This window comes from Capricornis sumatraensis, chromosome 23 (genome assembly GCF_032405125.1).
Source record: "Capricornis sumatraensis isolate serow.1 chromosome 23, serow.2, whole genome shotgun sequence".
Lineage (NCBI taxonomy): Eukaryota > Metazoa > Chordata > Mammalia > Artiodactyla > Bovidae > Capricornis > Capricornis sumatraensis.
The window spans coordinates 45,848,458-45,869,355 of record NC_091091.1 but is presented as its reverse complement, the minus strand read 5'-3'; the positions used below and the strand labels follow the sequence as shown (position 1 = coordinate 45,869,355).

Sequence of the window (20,898 nt, the reverse complement as noted above, 5' to 3'; positions counted from 1 at the left end):
GGACAGAGGGGTGAGTAGTAGGCCTGGATTGAAACTGGGGCTTGGACCCAGGCCTGGCTTCCAGACGGAGTGTTGAGATGCCTTGGCGCTGAGGAGGGCATCCTGGGACCAGTGCTTCTGGCTTTGGGGTTTTTTTTTTTAATAAAAGGCCTGAACGTTGTCTAGAGGAGTTGACCTGGTTCTTAGGAACATGGCAGAAACCTAGGGGTGGGAGGGAAATAGGAGGAAAGCCACTTTCTTGTAAAAAGAGGTGGTGAGGAATGGCGTTTTCTCAAATACTGGCTAAATGCCTCTAGGAATGATACTTGGTCAGAAATTGGTGGGAGGTCACAGGACAGGTTTTTGTGCCTGGTTCTCCCTCTGGGCTGCACAGTGGAATCACCTGGGGTTTCAGAAACTTCTCAGCCTCCATCCAGGCTTTCCTGGTGGCTCAGATGGTTTAAAAAAAAAAAAATCTGCCCCAAACTGGGGAGACCTGGGTTCAATCCCTGGGTGAGGAAGATCCCCTGGAGAAGGGAATGGCTACCCACTCCAGTATGCATTTTGCCTGGGGAATTCCCTGGACAGAGGAGGCTGGCAGCCTACAGTCCATGGGGTTGCAAAGAGTTGGACAAGCCTGTGCGACTAACACTTCAGGCTCCATCCATGGCTGGAGATGCTGAATAATCTGGGTGGGGGTGTTATTAACCCCTTAGTCCTTAGGGTTCTAATAGGTGGTCAAGATTAGGGATCTCGGTGGTTCCACAGGTGGTGGGCACCCATCTTGATGCCCCAGCTCCTTCAGTCTGCGTAGCCCTCTCCTTGCTGGTCCCATGGTCTAGGAGAAGGCAAGCCCTGCCTTAATAAACACTGATACTGTGCTCTTTGAGGTCATGGAGGCAGAAGAGAAGGAGACTGCCAAGAGCTCAGACTGGAAGCAAGTCTCCTTCATCTCACTGCTGTTTCCCAAACACCCGGTGCTCCCTGGCTGGAGAGCCTCATTTCAAGGGCGTGGGAGGGCACCCAGGAATCAGTACTTTTGACAGACAAACCCAGTCGCTTCTTACATCAGGAAACTTTGGGAAACATTGCTGTGCACCTTTTCTTTGGCGGGGAGGCGGGGGACGGGGGGGAGGGGGGGAGGGGTGGTCCATGCCCTGGAAAAGAAGCGTGAGCCAATCTATGATGGTAAAACCTAAAGCGACGCCTCAAAAGCAGCATGCCCAGAAGTCGCGTGTCTTCAAGTCCAAATTCAGTCTCCGGCAGGAGATGTCCCCGTTTGGGAACTTACGGGACCGGCCCGGCTGGGGAGCGGCGGACAGCCTTTCAGACCGGCTACCCGCGTTCCGCTGGTTCCCGGCGGGCCTGGAGCGAGCAGCCGAGTCATCATTTCCAGCCTCAGACTGGAAAGCTGGACCGTGCCGCCGCGTGTGCTCTTGGCAGCCGGGCGCCCGGGGCCCCGCGGCCACATCACCCCGGGGCGGGGATGTGTGTGCGCTCCTGCGCCCGGCCGCCACCGAGCCACGTCTGTGCCGCCGCCGCCGCCGGGGCGCGCGGCCCGGGAGGCGCCCTGCCCCGAGCCGCCCCGGGGGTGGGCGAGCGCCGGCTCTGGGCGGGACCCTGGGCGGGGGTTGTGGGGGAACCCCGAGCGGTCTCTAGGACCCGCGGGACGCCGCCGGCGGGCGGGGGAGACGATAATTTGTTCCGTGGTCAGGAGAACGGTGACTGCGGGCCGTGGATCCATTTCACAGGCCTGCCTCCTTGCCCTAACGATCTTCCTCGTCCCGGGGCCAACTCGGACAGTTTGCTCATTTATTGCAACGGTCAAGGCTTGGCCCGTGCCAGCACAGCGCGCGCGCGCGCACACACACACGCGCGCGCGCGCGCGCGCACACACACACGCCAAGGGAAAACTTTCTTTAAAAAAAATGAAAGCCTAGACGAGCTCTTCCGCGGCCCCGGCGCTGCGCGAGGGGGTTCGGAGCTGCCTCCCTGCGGCAGGAAGTCCCCGCGGGTCGCGACGCCCGGCCCCTGCCCGGCGCCCGCGGGGGATGGTGCAGCGCCCGCCGCCCAGCCCGAGAGCTGCCGCTGCACCGAAGGCCGGCGACGATGGCAGCGCGCCCGCCGCCCGCGCCCCCCGCCCGCGCCCTCCTGCTCGCCCTGGCCGGGGCTCTGCTGGCGCCGCGCGCGGCCCGAGGTAAGTGGCCGAGCCCAGGCGGCGGCTCGCCCGCCAGCCCGCTGGGGACCCGTCCTCCCGGGGCTCCGCGCGCCCTTCTGGGGCGGGGGGGACACTCAGGGGCGCATGGCGGCGCGCGGGGACTCGGCTGCGGAGCGCCAGGATTCGGGCACCCGGCTCGGAGGGGACCCCAGCCGCTCACCCCCAGCCCACCGCCCAGGTGCCAGCTCCCAGGGGGAGGAGGGAACCCCTGGCTTGGGGCCCCGAAGCCGCCTGCGCGCGGAGCCTGGGGACACAGCCTTGGGGCCGCTCGCGCGCCTTCCCCTCCCGGGGCTCATCTGCCAGGGTGTCTCTCCGCCTTGACAGTTACACGTGTCGCCCCGGAGGATGCGCGCGGGTCCTCTCACCCTGTCCCTGATGAATACCCCCCGACCCCCATCTCTGACTCCGGGTCACCTCTCCCTGAGGTTCCCTGTCCGCCCCTGCCTCCCACTGCGCGGGGGACGCGCCGTCACCGCGCAGGTGAGCCACCCCGCTGCCTACAGGTGTGCCCGCCGCCTTCCACGGCACTCTCCACTTAAAACAAAAATGCACTCTCGTGCTCACTTCTTTAATTTTCTTTCCCTCTTTTTTCGGACTCCGGATAGCTCCCCCGTGGTCCGCGGCGGCCAAACCTGAGCAGAATCTTTCTGTCTCCCGCCGCTCCGTCACGTTCTCTGCCAACTAGTCGCTTAAATCAACTTTGTGTAAAGCGACAACTTAACTCCAAGCTAAGCTAAAGTGTGGCTGTTGTCGCCGTTTTATAAAGATCTAGGTTTCCCCCAGTTGTCTACCGTTAAAGTAGGGCACCTGTGGATCTTTTTGCACGATGAGAACTCAAACAGCAGGTGCCTTTTTAAAAATTCGCAAGTTTCTGCGGGTCCCCTTCCCCACCACCGCCGTCTTTCTGCCACCGGAGGCGCTGTCGGCCTAGCGATGAAAGGCTTGCCTCATCTCCAGCTCCAAATTTCTATGGTTCTGTATCGCAGGCATTTATTTTTTCAGCAACTGGCCTCAATCAAGAACCGTTAGCATCTTAGGGTACGTTTAGTTTTGCCATAGCCACGGCTACCCTCTACCTTCCCCCTCCACCGCATCTACTGTAATGTGGCTAAAACCCAGCTCTCATTAAACCCCACATGCCGATGAAGACCAATTTGGAATTAATGATTAAATAAAAGGATTGCTCAAAGCAAGGAAGAAGCAATGAGAAAGCCAAGAAAAAATACTGCTGACTGTTTAGTTGAATAACTCTCTGACCTGCAAGTGAAAATAATAGTCATCAAAAATGTTTTGAAAGACTTTTGTACAAATTGGTCCTTTTGAATATTTATTGAGAAAGAACTTTTGAAAAAACTGAAGCAAAATCTCAGAGTGTGCCTGAGGTGGTCTTTGCCTTGGCACACACTCTGTACACATAAACAGAAGTCCACTGAACGTGTACAATAAATGCTTTTTTTTTTTTAAGAGGAAAATGTTTACTAAGTGAAGCTAATAATGGGAAATTATTTCATGGAGGAAGGACTTTTATTATTTTATGGCTGCAGCTTTGGTTGAGAGAGTTTTTCCCTAGGATAGCTATGACTCAGAATAGAAAACCAATTAAACCAAAACCTTTAGAATGGTCCGGGGGCTCCCCAGATGGCACTAGTGGTAAAGCACTCGCCTGCCAATGCAGGAGACATAAGAGACACAGGTTCGATCCCTGGGTCGGGAAGATCCTCTGGAGAAGGGAACAGCAACCAACTCCAGTATTCTTGTCTCGAGAATTCCATGGACAGAGGAGCCTGGTGTGCTACAGTACATGGGGTTGCAAAGAGTGGGACACGACTGAGCGAGCAACACTATCACTAGAAAACCAGTTAAGCTGAAACATTTAGAATGATTACATGCTGAGATATCCCCGGATTCACTGCTTGTTTATCCTTGGGTTCTCAGTATCAAGTTTTAAATTAGTCGGTGCACCAAATCAGAGCATGGAGGTTGTTTAAAAACCCAAATGTGTAATGAGACGTCTCTTTGTGTTGGCAAGAGTGAGGGATGAGTTACCACTTGTTGAAGACGGGGCATATTTTGGGTTTCTCTCTCTGTGTCTCCCAGAACAATCTCCTGTGTGGTGCCCTTCGGGGTCATCTCAGCCCTTATTGTTGCTGTTGTTAAGTTGCTGTCATGTCCGACTCCTTCGAGATCCCATGGACTGCAGCCCACCAGGCTCCTCTGTCCATGGGATTCTCCAGGCAAGAATACTGGAGTGGGTTGCTATTTACTCCCCCAGGGAATCTTCCTGACCCAGGGATGGACCCCGCATCTCCTTCAAGTCTCCTGCATTGACGGTGGATTCTTTACAGCTGAGCCACCGGGCAAGCCTTAACAGGTCCAAAACAGAACCCTAGACACTCTCCACCCCCTGCCCCTATCTTCCCAACTCAGTAATAATGCCCCTTGCCTTTTCCAGATGCCATGCAAACACGTAGGTCATCCTGAGTCTGTGCCTGTCCCTCCATAAGCCACCAACCTCCAAAGTGTGTTTCCATCTACCCATGTCCACCCGCACCGCCCCCCCCCCCCCATTTCAAGAGGCCCTCCCCAGCTTTGGGTGCCATTTCTCCCTTCTTTTGATGTCCTCTGCGGAGGCTCACATCCCGAGCGTCGTCACCTCCTAACCCATCTGCTGGCTCCTTCTGTCCCTGCTCAGGGTTCTCTTCCCACGGCCAAAGTCATCTGTTTCAATCATGAGCTGGATTGTGCTGGTTTCCTGTTTAAAACTCTCCAGTGGCTTTCTATGGTTCTTAAGAAAATCCAAACCTCTGGATAACCTATCGCCTGTTTTCCTGTTATCTGCTTTCTTACCTTCCCCCACCCCCACCCTCTGCTATCTCTACTCCAGCCTCACGGGCGTCTCTTCTTTCCAACTTCCCAATCTAATATTGCCACCATTTGAACAAACAACGTTCATGTTTGCACCGCTAAGCAAATATTGCTTCTGATCATGCCACACCATGTTCTGTGATTTCCCTTCATCTCTCTCTCATCAGGGACCTGAGCCGTTGCTCTTGCTTGGCCTGCCACACTGACATGTTGGCCTTTGCTTTTTTTTGGTTAGTGCCTCATGCTCTCATGATGGCTGCTGTACATTTTGGCATTCTATCTGCATTCTAGGCAGCAATAAGGCAGAAGAGGCAAAAAACAGAATCACTAAATCTATTTTATTGGGAAGATAAGAATATTTCCAGAAACCTTTGTAGCAGATTTTTTTCTTGGCTAGACTGTGACACATGCTCGCTGCATGGAAGATAGAAAAAAATATTATTTTTAGTTGTACACATTGGTGTTACTAAAATATATATATATTTAGTCTGGGGAATCCCATGGACAGAGAAGCCTGGCAGGCTACTGTCCACAGGGTCCCAAAAGAGTTGGACACAACTTAGCAACTAAACAACAACAATACACACACACACACGCGTGCACACATGTGTGCGTGTGTGTCTTCCCAGGTGGCACAGTGATAAAGAATCCGCCTGCCGAGGCAAGAGCCACTGGAGCCTGGTTTGATCCCTGGGTCAGGAAGATCCCTTGGAGGAGGAAATGGCAGCCCACTCCAGTATTCTTGCCTGGGAAATCCTATGGACAGAGGAGCCTGGAGGGCTGCAGTCCATGGGGTTGCAAAGAGTCAGACCAACTGCACAGCTGAGCAGAGAGGTGCATATATATATATTAAAAGTGGTAATATATATATCACCTTTGATTGTTAGCTTAGGAATAAAGTTTCAAGATGAAATCATATTACCTCGATATTTTGTAAGACATTTCTTCATTGTCACTGTGCCCATTGGGAAGTTGAGAGCTTGGTGATTGTTAATCGTTTATATGTAGCCTGTTTTCTTTCTCAAAGCTTTTGTCATCTTAGTCCCCAGTATTTTTACATTTCACGATAATGTGCTTTAGCTAAATTCTTATCAGTAGTTATGCTGATACTTTCTGCTTGAGAATTCATGCTGTAAAGTTCCAATATACTTCCTTTTATTATTTCTTCCTCACTGTTCTTATCATGCTTTTTTCTTAAACTGCTATTAGCTATATGTCCCGACTTCCTGAAAACATCCTCTAATTGTCTCCTCTATTTTTCATCTCTTTTACTTTGTTCAGCTTTCTGGGAGAGTTTGTTTAATTTCGCTTTCCAACCCCACTACTCAAGTTATTTATTTCTGCTACTATATATCTAATTTCTATGGAATGTTTCTTGTTCTATCAGTGTTCTATTTTTTTAAAAATAAGATTCTATTCTTTTTTTCTTTCATAATGGATGCAAGATTTCTATGAATTTATATTAATTTTTACTTTTTAAACATTGTGTCACTGACTTTATTCTCATTGTTAGCTCTCAGCTCTCACCCTCCTATTTGGTATAGTCTTTGAGTTGCTTCAAATGTCTATATTTTAGCGGTCTGTTTATATTTAACAATGAGACACTAAGAAGTTGATTGAGACTTCTGTATGCTTCAAAGAAGAGCTTAGTAAATGCTGGGCCTACATTTTGTTGGGGGCCTCCATACATCACTGACTATGTCTGTTTTCTTAGGTTGGTCCAGAAAGGAATTTTGCTACCACTCTTGGGTGGCTCAGGGGTAAACAGCCTGCCAAGCAGGAGACCTCACTCTTAGCAATACCTGGGTCCTAGCATACAGAACTTCTCCGCTTCAGAGCCTCCAGAAAATACATCTCCTGTCTGATGAAATGGGAGGGGCAGTCATCTACGTGGTGCCTTTGCAAGGGACCTGCAGCTCTAACTTTGACTTGGACTGTCTTTGAGCCTAGGCGGTATTGCCCATCAGAGGTGTCTAAGTGCCTCCCATGCCCAAGTCTCTCCAAGATTCTTGGCACTCATCTCACCTCCTAGACAGCTTCCCTATTCTCCAAGCAGGACTCCCACCTGTCTGTCCTCTGTTGAGGAGGTAATCACTTGTCTCCTCTCTTCTAAAGCCCTGTTGCTTTCTCTTATGTGTTGCTATTTTCTCTCCAACTCTGTTTTTTATTAAATTATTTTTATGATTATTATTTGTTTTATAGGGTTTCAGGAGGGAGTGCAGATAAACACCTCTGAGTCCGCCCTGGACATTTAAAAGTCAGCCCAGGCTTGTGTTACCGCACTCTGTGTACAGACGTGCTTTCTTTTCCCCCTCAACTCACTTGTCATTTGGCGCTTTCTAGGCCTTCCTTGTGGAAACAAAAATTACATTCATTTTTAAATGTTTCAAAACTTTCCTTTAAAAATCTATAAATACTCAAAGTCAACATGCACCTAATTAGATAGATGTTGCAGCTGTGGAAACTGTAAGGACATTTTTTTCAGGAATGCAGCTACATCATCTAAAGAAGCTAAGCACATTTCTTCCTGGTGTAGATGACGCCGTAATGAACTCGTTACAGTTGCAAAAAAAATTTTGTTGTTGTTTTTGTATCATAGTGCGTTCCAGAGGCCTCTTTAAGTGGAATTGTTCCTGCAGTATCTGATTTATAAAGACAGGTGTGAGGAACGCTTTCACATGTTCCTTCTGTACCAAATGGCTAGCCCCTTGGCTGCGTGCCCACAGAAAGCTGTGTGAAGTGGCTCTGTAGGATACACAGTCCTTTAGTTATTAGCTCTCTGAGTTTGAGAAAGTGGAGTTGATATAATCTATACAGAACATTCAGGGAGTAGTTTCTGTGCATTTGTAGTAGCTATTTCTTTATGTGTGTTTGTTTAGTGTGTTGTGAACCCTGAGGAGGCAATGGCACTCCACTCCATTACTCTTGCCTGGAAAATCCCATGGACAGTGGAGCCTGGTGGGCTGCAATCTATGGGGTCGCACAGAGTTGGACATGACTGAAGCAACTTAGCAGTGAACCCTGAGGTTTTAACCCGCCTGCCAGTGCAGTAGCTGCAGGAGACACAGGTTTGATCCCTGGATCAGGAAGATCCCCTGGAGGAGGAAATGGGAACCCATTCCAGGATTCTTGCCAGGATAATCGCATGCACAGAGGAGCCTGGCAGGCTACAGTCTGTGGGGTCACAAAGAGTCGGACCCGACTGAGCATGCAGGCCAAGATGCCAAAGTTTTAATACCAGCCCGCAGTTGTTATTGAGTGCTCTGGTGCCGGGAGCTCTTGTAAGGTTTTGGCCTACACTATCTCGTTCAGTCCCTGGGGAAGCATCTTGCCGTTGGTGCTATTACTGCCCTCACCATACAGAGGAGGAAACCACAGCTTTGATGGCTGAGTGTCTGCTAAGGGCCATCCCCAGGCTGTCTCATGATGGGGACCAGGTCTTAGCCTCGCCGTTGTTCACATTCTGTCATCTTTATACTCTATCTTGAAAATAATTAAATGTCTCTAGCACTGAGATCAGAGAAGGCAATGGCACCCCACTCCAGTGTTCTTGCCTGGAGAATCCCAGGGACAGGAGAGCCTGGTGGGCTGCAGTTCATGGGGTTGCACAGAGTCGGACACGACTGAAGCGACTTAGCAGCAGCAGCAGCAGCAGCCCTGAGACTGTCCGGTAGTTTGCTTTGAAACAGAATGACAGTGTACTTCATAAACTGTCAGGTGAAATGTGCACCATGAAGATCATGCTTTTTGACAAGCTGCCGCTTCAATCCTTATACTCACCCCAGCGCATTCTTCATCCGGCTTCCTTGGGTTGTATTTAATGTCCAGTAAACTTTGCCTCCAACTGATTGAGGAGATGGAGAAGCCAAATAATTCAGCATCATATTGACATTTTTTTTTTTATCCTTTAAGCTTTTATGCCCTCCCAGGGTGACATTGGGCTGGGTGAGTTACAAGCTGGAATCAAGATTGCCAGGAGAAATTATCAGCAACCTCAGATATGCAGATGATACCAGTCTAATGGCAGAAAGTGAAGATGAACTAAAGAATCTCTTGATGAGGGTGAGAGGGGAGAGTAAAAAGCTGACTTAAAACTCAACATTAAAAAAAAAAACAAACTAAACTAAGACCATGGCATCTGGTCCCACCACTTCATGGCAAATAGAAGGGGAAGATATGGGAGCAGTGCCAAATTTCCTCTTCCTGGGCTCTAAAATTACTGCATATGGTGACTGCAGCCGTGAAATTAGGAGACGCTTGCTTCTTGGAAAGAAAGCTATGGCAAACCTAGACGGTGTATTGAAAAGCAGAGAGAGACATCACTTTGCTGGCAAATGTCCATATAGTCAAAGCGATGGTCTTTCCAGTAGTCATGTGTGGATGTGAGAGCTGGGCCATTAAGAAGGCAGAGTGCCAAAGAACTGATGCTTTCGAGCTGTGATGCTGGAGAAGACTCTTGAGAGTTCCTTGGACAGCAAGGAGATCAAACCAGTCAATCCTAAAGGAAATCAACCTTAAATACTCATTGGAAGGACTAATGCTGAAACTGACGCTCCAGTACTTTGGCCACCTGATGCAAAGAGCCGACTCATTGGAAAAGACCTTGATGCTGGGAAAGACTGAGGGCAGAAGGAGAAGAGGGAGACAGAGGATGAGATGGTTAGATGGCATCACCGATTCAATGGACATGGACTTGGGCATACTTCAGGAGATGGTGAGAGACGGAAGTCTGGTGTGCTGCAGTCCCTGGGGTCACCCAGTCCATGTAACCTGGCAAGTGAACAACAGCAAAGGTGACACTAAGAACTTAGTTTCTAGGCAGCTGCTTAAAAATTGGGCAACCTCATGGGACCAACTCTGGATCTTCTGTCTGTCCTGGAAGCATTGATCTCTCCAATCCCTTTAGATGAACTGTTCTTAGGGCTGTTTGTGATACACCCAGACATCCTGTCTTGGCAGGGCGTGGTAAATAACAGCCTGCCATTTTACCAAAAGATTCCTTGTTTTGTGTTTTGCTGTATTTGTGGTTAAAAGCAGGATCGGAGGAAGCATTTCTCATGAGGTCTCTGTTCACAAGAACCTGAATGTCATCAGAGAACCTGGGTTTGCTTTCTGAAATCCTGGGGGGTTTGGTGGCGCTCTTGAGAGGCTGCATCAGAACTTAGTCTGTGTTACATCTTAAAATGCAGCTACACTCTGGTTGATGGACCACACATATTCCTAAAATAAGGCAAGCTGACCAGAATGTCTAAACTAAAATAATTTATTCAACCAGTTTCAGTAAAATTTGAGATATGGTCATGAAAAAAGAATTTGGGCCCCATTATCCATTCTTTCATAAAATGTGAAATATCGTAAGAGCTGAGAAAAGGATGTAGAATAAGTTACACACCCATGTTCTTCCTGTCCAGCAGATTTTATTATGCTTCAGAATTTTTCAAATTTAAAGATGTAAAATGTTAAGGATTATTTGTAACCATCCCCCATTCTCTCCAGCCATCCAGTTCTTCATTCTCTTTCTGAAGAGACAACCACTAGTCTGAAATTGATATAGATATATAAATATTATATATATATATATATATATGTGTGTGTGTGTGTGTGTGTGTGTGTGTGTTTACATCAGGTGGTTCAGTGGTAAAGAATCTGCCTGCCAAGCAGGAGATGCAGGTTGGATCCCTGGGCTGGAAAGATCCCCTGGAGGAGGAAATAGCAGTCCTCTCTAGTATTCTTTCCTGGAGAATCACATGGATAGAGGAGCCTGGCAGGCTATAGTCCAGGGGGTAGAAAAGGGTTGGACACGACTGAGCTACTAAGCAGCAGCATCAGCAGATCCTTAATAAATATTTGATATTATTTCTATATTAAATATTATATAAGTGCTACCCTACTGTATACAACAGCCTTCGGCAACTTGCTTAAAAAAAAATCACTGAACTATTGAAGACTTACTGAGACATGTGCTTGCTTGATTCCTTTTAATTGAATGGTTAAACCATGAACTGTACAGCCCTGTATGGATAAATATGTTTCCCCTGCTTCTTGATATTGCACTGGTCCAAGGATGCATGCGTGCTAAGTCGCTTCAGTCATGTCCAAGTCTTTGTGACTCTGTGGATTGTAGCCCGCCAGGCTTCTCTGTCCATGGGATTCTCCAGGCAAGAGTACTGGAGTGAGTTGCCATTTTCCTCCTCCAGAGCTTCTTCCCAACCCAGTAACTGAACCCTTGCCTCTTAGGTCTCTTGAATTTGCAGGCATGTTGTTTATTGCTAAGCCACTGGGAAGCCTGGTCCAAGGATATTTATGCTTATCTCTTCACATGTAGGTGAATTCTAGAAAATCGACAGCAGGTGTATGGTTGAGTTGTAGAGTAAGCCAGTTTTCTACTTTGATCTTTATTTCTACATTGCTCTCTAAACTTGTTGTACCAATTTATAGGTATTACCACATCAGTTCTCTTTGGGTTTATACATTCCTGGTATGTCTTTTCCTATCTCTTTGGTTGCAAATTTTCCATATCGTTATATTTAACATCTGTCTTTTTTATACAAAATATGCCTGGATTTTAAAACTTTATGATTGCTGCCTCTTAGCTCACGAGGTCCATTCCTTCATGTGTATTTTGACCTTTGATGTTTTTAAACTCTTCTTCCACTTTGTTCTCTGTTTACTAAAAGTTTACTGAAATTTGATATTTTTTCCACACCTTTTTTTTCCCCTGTGTCCTGTTATATTGCTGAGAGCTTCCCAAGTGGCCCTAGAGGTAAAGAACCTACTTGCCAATGGAGGAGACATGAGATGCGGGTTTGATCCCAGGGTTGGGAAGATCCTCTGGAGGAGGGCATGGCAACCTACTTCAGTATTCTTGTCTGGAGAATCCCATGGACAGAGAACCCTGGTGGACTGTGGTCCATAGGCTTGCAGAGTCAGACGACTGGAGTGACTTAGCATGCACGCATGCATGGATGATATTGCTGAAGGATTATTTACACCTACTTCTTTCCAGCTCTAGTAATTGAGAGATTGCATATGTTTTCCACAATTTAGTAATAGTGTTAAACCTTTAATGTTGCACTTCAGGTAACAAAGTATAAAGGTAGCTGGGGACTCTAGCTGCCTCCCAAACACCTCCACGAACTGAGAATGCTTCCATGTCTTTCAGTGTCTCTCCTATTTATTCTTATTGTTGTCTAGTATTTTAGTCTACTATTTAAAAATATTTATTTGGCTCTGCTGGATCTTAGTTGCAGGATGTGCGAACTCCTTAGTTCATGTATGTATTTGCATTGAGTCTCATGTGGAATCTTAAACTGTGTCACGCGAGCTCTCAGCTGAAGCATGCAATCTCTTAGTTGTGGCATGTGTGATTTAGTTCCCTGACCGGGGATGGAACCTGAGCTCCTTATATTGGTAGCATGGAGTCTTAGCCACTGGACCACCAGGGAAGTCCCTAGTCTACCATTTCGAAGCACATCACTCATCAGACAAATATAGTGGGGTGGTGGTAGGTAGACTTCGCTTTTGTTTTCAGTAGTGCAGGCTTATTTTGATTTATCCAGTGTTCATTTCAGTTGTTCAGTATTGCTCAACTCTTTGCGACCCCATGGACTGCAGCATGCCAGCCTTCTCTGTCCATCACCAACTCCTGGAGCTTGCTCAAACATGTGTCCATTGAGTCAGTGATGCCATCCAACCATCTCATTCCCTTCTCCTCCTGCCTTCTATCTTTCCCAGTATCGGGATTTTTTCAGTGAGTAAGTTCTTCACATCAGGTGGCCAAAGTACTGGAGTTTCAGCTTCAACATCAGTCCTTCCAATGAATATTCAGGACTGATTTCCTTTAGGATGGACTGGTTTGATCTCCTTGCAGTCCAAGGGACTCTCAAGAGTCTTCTCCAACACCACAGTTCAAAAGCATCAATTCTTCGGCGCTCAGCTTTCTTCACAGTCCAACTCTCACATCCATACATGACTACTGGAGAAACCATAGCTTTGACTAGACAGACCTTTGTTGGCAAAGTAATGTCTCTGCTTTTTAATATGCTGTCTAGGTTGGTCATGGCTTTTCTTCCAAGGGGCAAGCGTCTGTTAATTTCATGGCTGCAATCACCATCTGCAGTGATTTTGGAGCCTCTTCCCCCACAAAAGTCTCTCACTGTTTCCATTATTTCCTCATCTATTTGCCATGAAGTGATGGGACCGGATACCATGATCTTTGTTTTCTCAATGTTGAGTTTTAAGCCTACTTTTTCACTTTCTTCTTTCAGTTTCATCAAGAGGCTCTTTAGTTCTTCTTTACTTTCTGCCATAAGGGTGGTGTCATCTGAGTATCTGAGGTTATTGATATTTCTCCCGGCAATCTTGATTCCAGCTTGTGCTTCATCCAGCCTGGCATTTTGCATGATGTACTTTGCATAGAAGTTAAATAAGCAAGGTGACAGTATACAGCTTTGACCTACTCATTGCCCAATTTGGAGCCAGTCTGTTGTTCCATGTCCAGTTCTAACTATTGCTTCTTGACCTGCATTCAGATTTCTCAGGAGGCAGGTAAGGTGGTCTGGTATTCCCATCTCTTGAAGAATTTTCCACAGTTTGTTGTGATCCACACAGTCAAAGGCTTTGGCATAGTCAATAAAGCAGAAATAGATATTTTTCTGGAACTCTCTTGTGTTTTGATGATCCAAGAGATGTTGGCAATTTAATATCTGGTTCCTCTGCCTTTTCTAAATACAGTTTGAACATCTGGAAGTTCATGGTTCGCATACTGTTGAAGCCTGGCTTGGAGAATTTTGAGCATTATTTTGCTAGCGTGTGAGATGAGTGTAATTGTGCAGTAGTTTGAACATTCTTTGGCATTGCCTTTCTTTGGGATTGGATTGAAAACTGACATTTTCCAGTCCTGTGGCCACTGCTGAGTTTTCCAAATTTGCTGGCCTATTGAGTGCAGCACTTTCACAGCATCATCTTTTAGGATTTGAAATAGCTCAACTGGAATTCCATCACCTCCACTAGATTTGTTCATAGTGATGCTTCATAAGCCCCACTTGACTTCGCATCCCAGGATGTCTGGCTCTAGGTGAGTGATCGCACCATTGTGGTTATTTGGGTCATGAAGACCTTTTTATATAGTTCTTCTGTATATTCTTGCTACCTCTTCTTACTATCTTCTGCTTCTGTTAGGTCCATATCATTTCTGTCCTTTATTGTGCTCGTCTTTGCAAGAAATGTTCCCTTGGTATCTCTAATTTTCTTGAAGAGATCTCTAGTCTTTCCCATTCTGTTGTTTTCCTCTGTTTCTTTGCATTGATCACTGACGAAGGCTTTCTTATCTCTCCTTGCTATTCTTTGGAACTCTCCATTCAGATGGGTATACCTTTTATTTTTTCTTTTGCTTTTAGCTTCTTGTCTTTTCTCAGCTGTTTTTAAGGCCTTGTCAGTCAACCATTTTGCCTTTTTGCATTTCTTTTTCTTGGGAATGATCTTGATTCCTGCCTCCTATACAATGTCACGAACCTCCATCCATAGTTCATCAGGCACTCTGTCTATCAGATCTAGTCCCTTAAATCTATTTGTCACTCCCACTGTATAATTGTAATGGACTTGATTTAGGTCATACCTGAATTGTCTAGTGGTTTTCCCTACTTTCTTCAGTTTAAGTCTGAATTTGGCAATAAGGAGTTCATGATCTGAGCCACAGTCAGCTCCTGGTCTTGTTTTTGTTGACTGTATAGAGCTTCTCCATCTTTGGCTGCAAAGAATATAATCATTCTGATGATGTCCATGTGTAGAGTCTTCTCTTGTGTTGTTGGAAGAGGATTTTTGCTATGACCAGTGCATTCTTTTGGCAAAACTCTATTAGCCTTTGCCCTGCTTCATTCTGTACTCCAAGGCCAAATTTGCCTGTTATTCTTGACTTCCTACTTTTACATTCCCATCCCTTGTGATGAAAAGGACATCTTTTTTGTGTGTTAGTTCTAGAAAGTCTTGTAGGTCTTCATAAAACCATTCAACTTCAGTTTCTTCAGCATGACTGGTTGGGGTATAGTTTCGGATTACTGTGATATTGAGTGGTTTGCCTTGGAAACGAACAGAGATCATTCTGTCTTTTTTGAGATTGCATCCAAGTACTGCATTTTGGACTCTTTTGTTGACCATGATGGCTACTCCATTTCTTCTAAGGGATTCTTGCCCACAGTAGTAGATATAATGGTCATCTGAGTTAAATTCACCCATTCCAGTCCATTTTAGTTCACTGATTCCTAAAATGCCGATGTTCACTCTTGCCATCTCCTGTTTGACCACTTCCAATTTGCCTTGATTCACGGACCTAACATTCCAGGTTCCTATGCTGTATTGCTCTTTACAGCATCGGACTTTACTTCCATCATCAGTCACATCCACAACTGGCCGTTGCTTTTGCTTTGGCTCTGTCTCTTCTTTCTTTCTGGAGTTATTTCTCCACCCTTCTTCTTTCAAACCTCTTCTGCCTTCTGGATTCAGTTTGCCTCTTATCAGAGTCATGTTGCATTGAAGGTCTATGAATAGCAAATTCCCTGTGTGTGTTTGCTGGGAAGTGCTTGTTTTCTCTTCTTAAATGTTAGCTCATCTCTATATAGAATCCTAGGTGGACAGTTACTGTCCTTTGGCAGGTCTTACCTGGGATGTGCTGGCCTCTGCTGTCACTGTTGACAAGTCTTTAGTTTCAAGACTGTTCTTTTGCACTAAACTTGCCTTTTTCTCTGAGTGCTTTTCAGGGTATCCTTTGTTTGTTTGTGGTTTCGTGGCTTTATTATCATATTTTAATAAATAGACTTACCTTATGTCTCTCCAGCCTTGCTGTGCTTCTTGAATCTTTTTTATTTTTGAACATTTTATTTTGGAGTAGAGTTGATTAACAATGTTGTGATAGTTTCAGGTGGACAGCAAAGGGACTCAGGCACACATATACATGAATCTATTCTCCCCCAAATTCCCCTCCCACCTAGGCTGCCACATAACATAGCGCAGAGTTCCCTGTGCCCTACAGCAGGGACTTGTTGGTTATCCATTTTAAATACAGCGGTGTATACATGTCGATCCCAAACTCCCTAACTATCCCTTCCACCCGTCCTTCCCCCATGGTTACCGTGAGTTCATTCTCTACGTCTGTGAGTCTGTTTCCAGTTTGTAGATAAATTCATTTCTATCATTTCTGTTTAGATTCCACATGTAAGGTATCTTATATGATGTGTTATTCTCTGTCTGACTTACCTCACTCAGTATGACAATCTCTAGGTCCAACCATATTGCTGCAAATGGCTTTATTTCATTCTTTTTAATGGTTGAACAGTATTCCGTTGTAGTATTTCTTGAATCTAATCAATTATAGAAAGTTATCTTTTCAACTGCTCTCTTGCCTTTATTTTCTCTTTTATCTCCTTTGGAACGTTTTCATATGTGATTGGATCTTGTCATTCACTCCTGCTGTTTTTAACGTCTCTTTCTGTTCATCACCCTGCTTTACATGCTGGGTGATGTCACCAAATCTAAATTCCACTTCATAATTCTCTGAAGCTGCGTGTAGAGTGCTGTAGAAACCACCTATGGACTTACGAGTTCCAGTGCCTTTGAGTTTTCATTGATAGAGGCTCGATTTTGTTCTTTTAAAAACCTGACAGATCTTTAAAAATCATGTCTGTTTACTGTCTCCCATTATGGTGTCTTTGTTTTCTTCTATATCTTTGCAACTTTGGGATGCGTATTTTATTATCCCTTTTGGATTATTCTATTTTCTCTAGTTCTTAGAGTGCCGAACCTGTATTATCATAAATTGTCTCTTCTAATGCCTTGCTGTTTTGAACTGTGAACTCATTTTCAGTGTTTTTCCCTTCCACCACTATGCCCTCCCCAAGAGTCTGTGCACCTCGGATTGTAAGAGGTCCAGTCGAGCAGAGTTTTACTTGTGATAGGTGTTTCAGGGGGTTTTCTCATCAGAGCCCAGTTTTTATGTTCATTTCTCATCTTGGGAATTTTCCACTCCTTGCTTATTGTAATTTTGGTTTCCACACCCAATGTGGTGAAGGCTCAGAGTTTTGATTTCTCTCAGAACACCACCCAACTCTCACCAGCAGTTTGGGTAAACATAGGCACTTTGCAGTTTCCCTGGGGCATTTGGTGGAGTTTTTCTAGCCCCTTGAACTTGGAAAGGGCAGTCTTGCAGAATCCTGGCTTTCTGCAAGCCTCTCAGCTCCAGTTTCCCATCTCATGTGTTCCAGATCATACCTCCTGTCATTAAAATTACAGCTCCTAGGCTGAAGGCCTGTATCTGCTGGGTCTCCTCCATTTCCATGGCATTGGCCGTGTCTGAATGCTCTGGCTATGAATTCCTTCTCTATTTATGAATCTTGGTAATTTCCTTTCCTTTCTTTCTCGTTTAGTTATGTATGTGCTATAAAAATGTCACATTTTATTTAGCATTTTTATGTGTTTGCAGTGGGATGGTTTTCTATCTGCTTCAGCTCAGTTCACCACCGCGCCTTCAGAACTGGACGTCCCCAAAACACCGATCCCGTGAGTCTCCAAGTCGGTCTCTTTGCCTTGCCGTCCTCCTGGATGCGTGCCAGGGGCTAAGGATGTGATGGTGAGGAAAGCGGACACGGACCCTCACCACTTGGCGCGCGGAGTGAGTGGGTCCCACAGGGGTACAGGAGATGAATCGAACCCGCCTGGTTTCCCCGCTCCCCTTCCTCCAAGAACTCGGGCAGAGAGGCGAGTCAGCTGCTTTCCCCGCTGGTATGTTAGTCTTTGCCTTGGCAGCTGCTGGGGCGAGATGTGCTGATGAGGGGGCCAAGCCAGGCTCTGGGGGTGAAGCCATCAGCTGTTCCCATCGCCCCCCGGCTGTGGCAAAGTGAGAGCAGCTGGGAAGTGAGGCCGGCGCACAATCCCAGAAGCCGCTCCTCTGCCAGCAGAGGTGTCAACAGAATTCCATTCATCTGAGCCTTCCAGGAGCGTGCGCTGAACTTGTTCCATGCTCTCAAACGTGAACACAGAGGGTGAGTTGGATGGTGGGGTGGGCTGATGATTGAGCCCTCCTCTCTACCTCTGTGCCTTTTGGAAGGAACACGCTCCCTGGAGATGGGTGACTCCGCCGGTTTATCTAGAAAACTCAGATGCCTGGTTTGTCGCAGAAGTCTGGCTGTGTCCGATTCTGTCTACTCCGTGAAGTTCGGCTTCCAGCTTCTTAGGAGGGAAAGTCTTCCTCAGCTGTAACAGATGGTCCTCCTGAAATTTCCTGCTAAAGCAGACACATGTTTCAGCCGCTGTTTTTCTTGTCTCACCTCACGCTTGAAGTGCTTTTTCAACCTTTATTTGTCACTCAACACAGCTGAGGGCCAAGCTCTTGGTTACAGAGGCCAGTGAGAGAGTGACTCCAAAGGGTGGCCCAAGAGACTGGCTGGGATGTAGTTTGAAAAGCCAGGTCACGGGAGTTCCCTGGTGGTCCAGTGGTTAAGATGCCATGCTGCCACTGCAGGGGTCACAGGTTCGATCCTTGATGGGGAACAAAGATCCCACAAGCCACAAGTTGGGACCAAAAGACTAAAGAAAAAAAGAGCCAAGACAACTGTCTAAAGCATAAGGGATCCTAGAAGCTTCTGCTTTTCTCATGGGCATAAATAACAGCAAATAATGACGTTCCTTTAACTTTTCTCCCCAGACGTCTCTCCCATGTGGATTAAGCATATTCTCGTACTATAGTAATGACACGGAGAGCTGGCCAGAATTCTGGACTGAGGAGGTCTGGCTGAGTCCTGGCTTGGCCAGGTGATCACAAAGGGTCACTCGTGTAACCTTGAGGAACCTACTAAGTCTTTCTGAATCTCAGGTTCCTTATTTGTCAAAGAAGAATAGGGAGATAGTCCTACCTCTCTGGGTTGCAGAGACCATTGAATGAGGGGAATGTTGGGGAAAAGCAGTTTGTAATTTAGACTCTGCCCTTCAGATTGTGGGGCGTATGATCCCTCCATTCCTTCAGTGATGAGGGTTCGCCCTCCTGTCTTGGGAGGCGCACATTTCGCAACATCCCTGAACCATCCTCCCTCCCTGCTTTTGGCAGATGGGTCTGCAAGTTAGTCCCAAAGGTCAGGAGAGGTTTGGCAGAGACAGACATTTCTGGACCTTTTTCTCCCACCTTAAATCGTGTGTGTCATTCTTTGCCTTTAATGCTCTTGGGTTAGGGCCTCTCTTTGTTAACAAGGAGCAGTTGAGATTGCCTTAATAATGTCAGCTCTTACAAATATCATTTAGTCATAGCAAACAGAGTGTGGGTTAGGTTCCTTCTTCTCCATTGTAAGGGGCATGTAGTGGGTAAAGCATCAGAACTGGAGAAGGGGAGCCAAGCCAGGGGCATCTTCCCAGCCCCCACCTTCTAGTGAAAGGGGTTTGGGAGGACAGCTATGAGTAGAATCGCAAGGAAGATAAAACTGAACATGCTCATCCCGGTGCTGGGTGGGTGTTAGTAAGAACTGCTAGAGGAACAGGAATGGGCCTTTCACATTTTACAGGGGAAGCGTAGAGGTAAGCTCTTAACTTCTGCGTGAATTACCACTTAGAGTACGTGATTTCAGCAGTGCAGGCCATGAGAGGCTCCGCCTCCTTGTGGTTCCAATCAGGGCAAATGTAGAATATTCCAGAATCTGACAGAAATGTTCCATCGAGACTAAATGGTGCCATTTCCCCCAATTTATAGAAAAAGTACTGTCACTGGAAAGATATTTCCCCCCACTGCCAAGACTGTTTATCTCCCAATTCGTTCTTAAATCTTGGTTCTGGCTATCATCTCCCCTGAGTTGTGGAGAAGCAAGTCAGTTTTCAAGAATACCCACTCAGTCTTAGCCCATCACGTTATCAGACGCTACCCATGGTTCCTGATTACAGTTTCACCTTTGTACCTGAATGACAGTCCTACTTCCCGACGGTAACTGCTCATACTTTGAGGACAGGATCAAGGAATTCCACCAAGGCAGTTTTGCTTTTGTGGTTTCTGTATGCTGGCACTGTTCAAGAGCTTTCCCTGAATTCCCAATCCCTCCTACCCTTTCACCTGGGAGGTAGGTGTATAAACACTCTCTTTTCCAGAGAGGGAAGCTGAGCTCAGATGTTAACTGTGGGATTTCCCTGGTGATCTAGTGGTTAAGAATGTGCCTACCAATGTAGGGGACACAGGATTCTGGTCCAGGAAGATCCCACATGCGGCGGGGCAGCTAAGCCCATGAGCTGCAACTTCTGAAGCCCCATGCCTAGAGCCTGTCTGCTCCACGACAAGAGAAGCTACTGCGATGAGAAGCCGTGCATCACAGCCGGAGAGTAGCCCCTGCCTGCCACAGCTAGAGAACGCCTGCGCAAAGCAAGGAAGACCCAGTGCAGCCAAAAGTAAAATAAAAAATAAATACTTAAAATTAAAAAAAAAGAAATTAAAGTTGCACGAAGACACACCATTAGCAAGTGGCACAACTGGGGTTTCATACCTGAGTGACTGTAAAATAGGACGACAGAAACGCAACAGACGCCAGTAGCAGCCATCGTACTGACTCAGCAACTCACCTCCCTTCCGCAGGTGCTGGGCTAAGCCTTTTCCATCAATTCTCTCTTTAAAGACTCACTCCAGCCCTGGGAGGTGTGCACCATCTTTATGTCCATCTCACAGAAGTGGGGACAAGGCATGGAGAACTTGGGACTTGCTTTAGCCCTTGCTTCTCATGAGAGGCTGAGCCAAGAGCAAGCTAGATGACTGGTTTTGGAATCCACATGATAAGCCCCTGGGCTACTTGGAAAGAACCAGAATTTCCAAGTGCCCTTCC

The 20,898-nt window shown here is 46.7% G+C and overlaps 1 protein-coding gene across 1 annotated transcript in view; it reads left to right on the top strand.

Annotated features, from left to right (window-relative positions):
• The first annotated feature begins 2,088 nt into the window (after positions 1 to 2,088).
• Positions 2,089 to 20,898, top strand: part of ADAM12 (ADAM metallopeptidase domain 12) — a 388,314-nt gene continuing 369,504 nt past the window's right edge. Inside the window, exon 1 of the mRNA XM_068961374.1 lies at positions 2,089 to 2,176. Coding sequence (XP_068817475.1) covers positions 2,089 to 2,176 — 88 coding nt within the window. The remainder of the gene's footprint in view (positions 2,177 to 20,898) is intronic.